This window comes from Eptesicus fuscus, chromosome 4 (genome assembly GCF_027574615.1).
Source record: "Eptesicus fuscus isolate TK198812 chromosome 4, DD_ASM_mEF_20220401, whole genome shotgun sequence".
Classification (NCBI taxonomy): Eukaryota; Metazoa; Chordata; class Mammalia; order Chiroptera; family Vespertilionidae; genus Eptesicus; species Eptesicus fuscus.
Genome location: NC_072476.1, coordinates 82,194,914 through 82,205,646, shown reverse-complemented (window position 1 = coordinate 82,205,646; position 10,733 = coordinate 82,194,914). Strand labels below are relative to the sequence as shown.

At 39.6% G+C, this 10,733-nt stretch overlaps 1 protein-coding gene across 1 annotated transcript in view; it reads right to left on the bottom strand.

The window, feature by feature from the left end:
• Nucleotides 1–451: 451 nt before the first annotated feature.
• LOC103305135 (elongation of very long chain fatty acids protein 7) overlaps nt 452–10,733 on the bottom strand; it is a 169,336-nt gene continuing 159,054 nt past the window's right edge. Inside the window, exons 14-17 of the mRNA XM_054715232.1 lie at nt 8,725–8,891; nt 6,864–7,040; nt 4,927–5,112; nt 452–1,991 (exon numbers count right to left, since the gene is read on the bottom strand). Coding sequence (XP_054571207.1) covers nt 1,830–1,991; nt 4,927–5,112; nt 6,864–7,040; nt 8,725–8,891 — 692 coding nt within the window. The 3' untranslated portion in view covers nt 452–1,829. The remainder of the gene's footprint in view (nt 1,992–4,926; nt 5,113–6,863; nt 7,041–8,724; nt 8,892–10,733) is intronic.

The window sequence follows — 10,733 nt, the reverse complement described above, 5'->3', positions numbered from 1 at the left end:
TTTTATCCATATTAAGTAAGCAAAATCTGAGTTGATTGTTGGAGGCATTCTGCTACAAAAGAATCGGGCAGATCTCAAGTGCAGGGGGAAATCAGAACAAAGAGCAAAGCATGCCCATTAATGAGTGTTACTTGAACTTTTAGGGTATTTGTTCTCAGAAGCCTTCCAGATAGTCCATAATCCAAGTGTACCACTATTTGCAAAAGCATAAAGTAAGCAAAAACATAAAAAATAAAAAAAAAGACAAAGCACCCTCCTAAAGGCTAGTACAAAAGCCCAAATCTCACTTCTTATTCTATCATTGAAATAAATGACTAATATGAAAACAGTGGCCAAGGCAATGATGTTAAGCATTTGAGGATACTTAAATAAATACCAAAAAAAAACCCATAAAACACCATGTACAGTATTTTTAAAAAACCAAACAGTATTTATTTACATTCTATTTACTTTCAAAAGAATAAGGAAGCTGGGGGGAACATATTTATAAAGAAGGTAGTTTCATTTTACTTAACCCATTTGTGTTTTTCATGAAACAACAAAGATTTGACTTAGAATCACATGTCTAAAGGGAATGAAAGCATTTATTATGTTCAGTTTTCCATCTCTAGCCATGACTGAAATCATACCACTGCATTCAGATGAAAATCTACTCCACTTCTAGTTAACACCAACTAATATCCTATATAATAAAGAGCTAATATGCAAATGGTCATCACGCCCTCACGCCAGGGGACCTGAGGCTGTGCCCCACTCCCAGTGGGGCTTGACGGGGGACCTGAGCTGCGCCCCCCGCTTGGCGGGGCTTGACGGGGGTGGGGCCAGCCAGGTCTCGCGTGATTTCGAGCTGCGCAGGTGGGTGGGGACTTGACTCTGGGTCCCGCAGCGCGCCCCAGACTCTGACAGGAGGGAGATTTTCATATACATTTTACTAATTTTCTTTCATCTCTGACACTTCTATTATGGAGAAAGGGCAAATAGCAATATTAAAATATTTCCTCTAATTAATTCCCTTTTAATGTGTACGAATTTCATGCACCGGGCCACTAGTATATGTTATAAAAGAACCAGCTTTTAGTAAAATCTGTCATAGCAGCCAACAAACCTTCAATAAAAGATAGAGATACCATAACACAGGACATTTAAGACTCTTTGTGAAACAGTGAAAATCAGAATTTACACAGGAGCTATCATAATTGGCTATTAAGTCAATAGCATCACAGTAACAGTACCCAGTGTCTTCTTATTCAAGTATATACACTATTTCTAAGACTTGGTTATAACAAAGACATCAGTAATAGGATGTACACACAATTATTTCATAAACACCATGAAAAACAACAAATAAAAATAGCCTTGAACTTTTGAATAATTACAAACATGTTAACATTACTACATATTTCATAATGTTTAACTGATTTGTATACTTTAAATCTAGCAATGAGTTTTAGAAAAATACTGATAATGGCTCAACATGGTTTTTTGTGTGTGTCTTTTTAATATCTTTTTATTGATTTCAGACAGAGATAGAAACATTAATGATGAGAGAGAATTATTGATCGGTTGCCTCCTACATGCCCCCACACTGGGGATCAAGCTGGCAACCCAGGCATATGCCCTGACCGAGAATTGAACCATGACCTCATGGTTCATAGGTTGATGCTCAACCATTGAGCCATGCTGGCTGGGCAACTCAACATGTTTTGAAGTCAGACCATATTTATATTTCAGTAGTCTGTATTTTCTACTCCTCTTTCTTCCACCACCATCCTCTTTAACCACCTATTTACTCAAAACAACGTCAGAGATCGCCACTGGCTGTGAAAGTATTACATCCGAAAACTTCTAGTTCTTTGAAATGGTTGGAAAGGGTTTTTTAGTGCCCACATCAACATCTGTGGTTTTGGTTTTGGTTTTTCGGGAAACAGAAGTGCTTCACTTTCTGGTGTGGGAAATCGTTCTTGGTAGACTTCAGGGTAGGATTTTTGAAACTAAAAAAAAGAGAGAGAGAGAGAGATCTACAATGAAACCAGAAAACAGATAAGAGTCACTAAAACTGGGCAATTTAATTTTATAATAAGAGTTTCTGATCCCATATTTCCCTGTTCTTGTTTTGTTTTAATGCTGTTTTCCATACAGAAAAAAAAAAAAAGAACAAAGAAGAAAACAGATCACAGTCAATTTTACTTGAACACAAATCCATTTTTTATGTTGAATCATTTGATTCCACTTTCGATATATCTAATTCATCTTTAATTTGATCCAACCTTAAATAAACTTCTCATTTAAGTCACGTCTTATATTTCCCCCACTGCCAACTGTAAATAAACCTTACTTTAAGAATAATCATAATTAACTCTGACTTGAAAATAACATGTTCTAAATAATTAAAATTTTGGTCAAACTACTTTCACCATTTCTCAGCCCACCTGCTTCTGACCAAATTGAAAATAAAATAGTATATATTATATCATGAAAAGCTTAAAGAGAGGCAATAAGTTTTTCCTCTTCTCCTCACCACTGAACTCTTCTCCAAAATGACTGAGAAAAATATGATTGGGAATCCAGAACTCCAGTGCTCTGTGTATAATCCTATATGTATGGTGTGATCAGGAATCAAGCTATACAGGATTCGGTCTTTAAAAATAAAAACCATTCATTTAACCTTGGATCAATATTTTAAGAATGGTCATAGTAAACATATTTTGAGTTGAAAACTATTGTCTGAAACCCTAAGTCATGTTGTTTAATAGGAAACTTAGTGATGCCTGAGGCAAGAAACCAATTTGACACTGGCTATCTAAAACCAAAGGCTTTTAATTTCTAGTCATTTTATGTTTGTAAATTCAGTCTAATTTCAAATAAATCTGTCCTCATTTAATAGCTTCTCTAAATTTAAAGTAATTTCTCTACTAACTCATATCATATGCCACATATCAAAATAAGACAAATATTAGAGAATAAATGGTAAAAGATGTACTTTGGAGAATACAGATGCAGGAAATTGACCACAACCTACATGTGTAAATCACTGAGACTTCTGGAATACATGAACTAAACAATATACTTTCAAAACTGCTATCCCAGAAGACGAGATTCGCATGCAACTATTAAAATAGAGAATTAAAAAACCATAAGGACTATAGGGAGAATAAATTACTAATAAAGAATATCCCTTTTTATTCAGAAAACTACAGGACACTGAAAAAAGAGATGGAGGAAGACATAAACAGATGGAAGAACATACCGTGTTCATGGATTGTTAGAATCAACATCATTAAAATGTCCATACTACCCAAAGCAATCTATAGATTCAATGAACTCCCCATTAAAAAACAACGGCAATATTTCACAGACCTAAAATGCACTCTCCAAAAATTCATCTGGAATAAAAAAAGACCCTGAATAGCCACAGCAATCCCGAGAAAGAAGAACAAAGTAGGAGGGATCTCTATACCAGATATCAAGCTGTATTACAAAGCCCCTGTTCTCAAAACTGCCTAGTACTAGCACAAAAACAGACATATAGATCAATGGAATAGAACAGAGAACCCAGAAATCGACCCAAACCACTATGCTCAATTAGTATTTCACAAAGGAGGCAAGAACATACAATGGAATCAAGACAGTCTCTGCAATAAATGGTGTTGGGAAAATTGGACAGATATATGCAAGAAAAATGAAACTAGATGACCAACTTACACCATACACAAAAATAAACTCAAAATGGATAAAGGACTTAAACATAAGATGGGAAACCGTAAAAATATTAGAGGAATCCACAGGCAGCAAAATCTCAGACATATGCCGAAGCAATTTCTTCACCGATACAGCTCCTAGGGCAATGGAAACTAAAGAGAAAATAAACAAATGGGACTACATCAAAATAAAAAGCTTCTGCACAGCAAAAGAAACATCAACAAAACAAGAAAGCCCACTGCATGGAAGAACATATTTGCCAATGTTATCTCTGATAAGGATTTAATCTCCAACATTTACAGGGAACTCATACAACTTAACAAAAGGAAGATAAACAATCCAATCAAAAAATGGGCAAAGGACCTAAATAGACACTTTTCCAAAGAGGACATTCAGAAAGCCAAGAGACACATGAAAACATGCTCAAAGTCACTAATTATCTGAGAGATGCAAATCAAAACAACAATGAGGTACCATCTCACACCTGTGAGAATGGCTATCATCAACAAATGAACAAATGACAAGTGCTGGCGAGGAAGCGGAGAAAAAGGAACCCTCCTTCATTGCTGGTGGGAATGCAGACTGGTGCAGCCACTGTGGAAAACAGTATGGAGTTTCCTCAAAAATTTAAAAATGGAGCTGCCATTTGACCCAGTAATACCACTTCTAGGAATATATCCCAAGAAAACAGAAACACCAATCAGAAAGGGTATATGCACCCCTATGTTCATAGCAGCACAATTCACCATAGCTAAGATTTGGAAACAGCTTAAGTGCCCAGCAGCAGATGAGTGGATTAGAAAACTGATACATCTACACAATGGAATACTACGCTGTGGTAAAAAAGAAGGAATTGTTACCATTTGCAACAGCATGGATGGAACTGGAGAACATTATGCTAAGCGAAATAAGCCAGTCAGAGAAAGATAGATATCACATATTTGTGGAATATAATGAACAACATAAAGTGATGAACAGGGACAGACCCAGAGACAGAGAAGCATCAATCAGACCATCAAACCTCAGAGGGAAGGCAGGGAAGGGTGGGGATTAGGGGGAGAGATCAACCAAAGGACTTGTATGCATGCATATAAGCCTAACCAATGGACACAGACACCAGGGGGGTAAGGGCATGAGTAGGGGGGGGGGGGCAATGGGGGATAAAGACACATATGTAATACCTTAATCTATAAAGAGAGAGAGAGAGAAAAAGAATATCCCTTTTACCTGCTTCAATTTTTTCTTCTTCTCTTTTCTGGAGAGCTTGGCATCTGTTATAACCTCCTCCAACAAAGCTGCCAGAGGTTCCTGAGAGCCGTATGCTCTTTGGTATTCAAATTCCTCTGGACTAATTTGACGACAAAATGATGGAGCAGATAAAGTGATATCCATGTCGGCTCCTGGGTATTTTATCTGAAGCAAAAGGATTAGCAGAGAAATAAAAGTGTATTTTCAAATAAATTACAAAAATTTGTTTAGATTAAACACAGCATACTTCCTACTAGGAATGCCATGTCATTCCTCAGTTTTAACTGGGGAAAACTCTTAATAATGTCTGAAATTGAAACATAAACTGAACAAGTTGATTCTAAAATGATTCAAAACAAAACCAATGTTGGACACACAGTGAATTATCAGGTTCCTTCCCCATCTGAAGAGTCTGGTGTTCCCTTCCTTGCACACCTTAGCCCAGCTGTCATGGAGAGGGAAGTCCTACAACCATCGTCAAACATGTGAATAGTGAGAATCAGGTGAAAACAACAAATGTGCAGACACTGTACAGAGCAAAGGAAGCCTGTGAATAAATGAGCATCCATGAAAAATACTTAACTTCAGAGTCCAAGAGGGTCATCTTCTCAAAAATAGAGCATCTATTGATCTTCAGCAGTGGATAAAATTGCAACTATCCACTTCTTTGGCTTAAGATAGTTTTCCAGAAGCCACAGTTAAAAATAAGTGTTGCCAAGAACAGTTAGTACGTTAGGTATAGTCCATGCCTCAACATCAGTTTACCAAATCAGTTAGAGACAACCTAAGAGAGACAGGCCCGAACCAGAAGGGAAAGAAAGGACACTTGCTTTTTATTTACCTACGACTCACCCTTTATTCTGGCCAGTAAAACCAGGAGAGGGCCAGAATAAAGAGTGAGTCCTAGGTAAAAGGAGAAAAACACCAGATATCTCTCATTAAAGGGCACAACAGGGAGAAGAGGGTTGCAAATAAGGTTGATAGCAGGCTGGTGTAAAAAACAATGCCTGCCTCACAACTGATCTACCCCAGATCAGCCCCAAACTGCTCCAAAACTGAGGAACCTCAAAAAGCACTTTAGTGAAGAAGAGGTCGAATCATTCAGAAGGAACCAAGCAGAATTTCTTTACCAAAAGTTTCTGCTCCTACAGGCTGACATACAAACCCCATTTTAGGGTCCACATACCATAGCAATAACAACGATAACAGCACTCCCTTTCAAAGAGGTCCCTACCATGTCAGACAGTTGTGCGAGTGGTTTTACAGTAACCCATGTTTGGTATTATACTGTGAAATGCTTCACAACCACTTTATACAGCATGTGTGGCCCATTTTAACAACTGAAGAAACTAAAATCAAGGAGGTTAAGGGATTTGCCCAGAGCCACACATCTAGGGAAGAGGGGAGCCGGGAGTTTGGCCCAGGTCTTTATGGCTCTTGTTCACCTACCACACCATGTTTTGAAGTGAGGCAGTATGGCATAGGAGTTAAGGGCACTGATTCTGGAGACTGACCTCATCCGTTTGAATCCTGGCACTGTGCCCTTGGACTAGTTGCTTAAGTTCTCTGTGCCAAAGCTTTCTCATCCAAAAAATATAATAACAGTACATAGGCTGCAGGGCTATTCAGAATGAGGACATGTATTTCATATAAATAATTTCCATCAGGAAGTATATATAGACTCTGAACAAATTCACTTAAGGAGTTTGCAATCATAAGTATGCAGTTTTGATTGACATAACAAAACCAAGTAGGCAACCCACAAATTTTCAGTGATAACAAACTTGTATGCTCACTATGTGCCAAGCCTTGCTATAAGCACCTTGTACATATTAATTCACTTAGTCCTCATAACATAAACTCCCAAGAAGCCTAGCTGACAATTTCACAGGATTTGAGAATATCCCTTCCTTTACCTGCACTCTTCGTAGGTGAGCCACACGCTCCTCTATGGAGGTCTGCAAGGCCAAAGGGACTTTCAGAATATCTTGATAATTGTCCATCAGAAATGTTACCAACCTAGCAGCTAATAACTCATCCAAGTCCACTTCATCCTTGGAGCACAAGATGCAACGGGAAAATGTCTGAATCATCTAAAAGAAGAAGAAAAAAAAAAAAAGGTGTGGGACATTGTTCAATACCAATGAATTTTTTTCCCTACTCTGAATTGAGTACAATCTTAATTTGCAAAAAACAAATGTGACTAGGTGAACATCCTACCTGGCACTTGGCCACACCTGGTCATCTCAGATGTGTAGATTTTCTCATTAATCAGCATGAGCAGAATGTGCATCGCATCTCACAGAGACTTAGCAGAGATGCTTGTCCGAAGGCTTTTAAACCCCTTTCACAGATGGTTTTAAATATATATATTTAAACAAATTCTGTAACTTATCACTACCACCATGACCTTGATCATATAGCACTTTTAAGTTCAGTGTACTTTATAGCCATTTAGTCTGATAATATCCTAATTACATCATTGATTTTTGTTAATCATTGATTTTTTTTTAATCTATTAGCAATTTTATGGGTCTCAAACACTATTTTCCTAGTTAACTGTTATTTTCTCTAGGATTTTGAATGTACATTTGACAGTGACCTTGAAGAAAACCATGAGACTTTACAAGAAGTGCATTAAGTGATGAGACCCTTTACGGTAAGCAGAAATATAAACAGAATTCATATTAACTACTCCATTCTTAATGCTATCCTTTGGATTGATTTTCTTAGTAATTTTATTGCTGACGATAGTATTTCAAAACGTATAAACATGTAATTCTGTCTAATAAGGCATCACTTTATCAACACTACAGATGACACTTGATCTTCATTCACATTTATGTGCACAGAGACTCTGTATTGGGAGACTACAGACCCCAGGGTACCCATGAATGCCTTGAAATTGTATGCAAAATTTTACACATGTGTTCTTCTGGAGAATATGTGCAAACTTTTCTTCAGCTCTTCAGAGAGGTCCACTAGCCTCCCTACCAACTCCTTCCCCAAATAGGACAGGAATCACTCCCCTGGGCACTGAGGACTCCTATCTTACTCCACACATCTAAAACTGGGCCAGTGGACCCCCAGGGGTACACAGGGTTCACCAGGATATGGGAATAACATATACACACCAATGAAGCATCAATTTCACTCCAAGACTTTTCTTTTTAGATAAATTAAGAAATTTAGCTAATTAGCAATTCCAAACATAAACCCCATTTTAAAACACATGCTGACAATACAAAGTAGAATTTAAAATTACTCAATTTTAAGCAAAACGGAGCATATTTTAAGAAAAACCCTCATTCATGGACCCTTAGGTTATACCTCAGGAGATACAAGTTCTCTTTCTCCTCCTCAGTTATCTGGTCAAATTCCATATTTTACTTCTTCCCTCCTTAATCCCTTTATATGCTGCATCTCTCTTACTGGTTATAGTAATAATGGCTCTGCAACCCTTTTGACCTGGAGGAGAGTGTTGTTTTCTTGAGAAATCACTTACCCTTTCTGTCCACCTTCCTTCTCTGTGTTGACAGTACATAAGATACAGCAAGTATCTCTACACTCAGAGTCTACCCTACTCACTTTTATTATGTTCTTTAAGACACTAAGACCAAAAGCACAATACCAGTTTGGGTGGATTCCAAGCCATGGCTCCGTAAGCAAGTCTGCCATGTACTAGTATCTTCCTCAGCTTGCCAAGCTAGTACACTTTAGTCAGGTTAATTTTATTCCAAAGACTCAAGTCATGTTAGATGTTATAGCTCAACCTACCAGTGTTCGGGTGCCAAGGCCATCACAAAGTGGTGGCATCTCCTTATTGGAGCAGATCCTTGTCATCATCTTCATTAACAGCTGTAACTTTCTCCTATTTTCAGGTGGCAGGAGGAGGCAGCAAATCTGAAATGCTTCAATGGCCATTTTCTCCTCCTGTAACAAACCTAATTTAGAAAAAAAAGTTTTTAATCTTAAAAACCTATAGCCTACTTGACTCTATAAAGTTCACATTTTTATAAAATACTAGAGGCCCGGTGCACGAAATTCGTGAACGGGGACAGAGGGGTGTCCCTCAGCCCAGCCAGCACCCTCTCCAATCTGGGACGCCTCGCGAGATGTCAGACTCCCTGTTTAGGCCCGATCACAGTGGGATCGGGCCTAAACGGGCAGTCGGACATCCCTCTCACAATCCAGGACTGCTGGCTCCCAACTGCTCGCCTGCCTGCCTTCCTGATTGCCCCTAACCGCTTCCGCCTGCCAGCCTGATCACCCCCTAACCACTCCCATGCCAGCCTGATTGATGTCTAACTGCTCCCCTGCCAGCCTGTTTGCCCCCAACTTCCCTCCTCTGCCAGCCTGGTCACCCCTAACTGCCCTCCCCTGCAGGGTTGATCGCCTCCAACAGCCCTCCCTTGCAGGCCTGGTGCCTCCCAACTGCCCTCCCCTGCTGGCCATCTTGTGGTGGCCATCTTGTGTCCACTTGGGGGCAGGATCTTTGACCACATGGGGGCAGCTACATTGTGTGTTGGAGTGATGGTCAATCTGCATATTACTCTTTTATTAGATAGGATAGAGGCCTGGTGCACAGGTGGGGGCCAGCTGGTTTGCCCTGAAGGGTGTCCCGGATCAGGGTGGGGGTCCCCTTGGAATGTGGGGCGGCCTGAGTGAGCGGCCTGTGGTGGTTTGCAGGCCAGCCACGCCTCCTGGCGACCCAAGCGGAGGCCCTGATATCTGGAACTTATTTACCTTCTAAAATTGAAACTTTGTAGCCTGGAGCAGAGCCAAGCCTCCTGCTTGCTCCGTGGCCGGCAGCCATTTCTGTTTGGATTTGTTTACCTTCTATAATTGAAACTTTGTAGCCTTGAGTGGAGGCTTAGGCCAGCCAGGGCAGGGGAAAGCTTGGCTTCTTCTATCGCCTTGGAAACCCAAGCTTCCCTCCTACTTTCTCCATGGCTGTAGCCATCTTGGTTGGGTTAATTTGCATACTCGCTCTGATTGGCTTGTGGGCGTGGCTTGTGGGCGTAGCCGAGTTAGGGTCAATTTGCATATTACTCTTTTATTAGGTAGGATACATTACTAAAATTATGTAGAACATGTTTACATATTCAACTACTGGGCCAACTGATTATAGATCCACGATCATTCACAAATTAGCACAAAAAATACAAACCATCAACTAGTATTGAACAAATACAGCCATTTCCCCCTCCACACCATTAACAGATTATAACTGAATTTTCATAGCATTCTTTCCCACTGAACCAAGAGCAGTCAGATTAACCCCTAACCCCCATAAGCAAGAACATGAATGTGCCATCACTTCCCTGAATTCTCCCCCTTGATTATTTCCTCATGACGAGCAGATCACCATCTTACACGATTCTCAGACTAAACAGTAGAACTAATGCTCCTATGGTTAATCCATTGCCAAATAGGTCTGCTTCTAAGTAACACCTGTCCTTCCTCCCTCTTAAGCTATTTTTTCTGGTTAAGGGGGCTGATTCAATTATGCTACACGCTGTTCCTCTGCACCCAGTATGATTTTGCTAAAAATTCTAACATTGCGTGCTCTTTTTTGGCCCAGGACACAGCCATTTGTCCCTGGACACAGCCATTCCAGGTAGGCAAACACTGCAGAGATCAAACTGCTTTCACCAATTTACTAATCTATATCCAACCTCTTCAAGTTTCTAGTCTCTGACTTGAAGGCAAAATCATCTTTCACATTCCATAAATATTTTCTGACCATTTATGATATGTCAGGAACTATGCTAGGTCCTGGAATT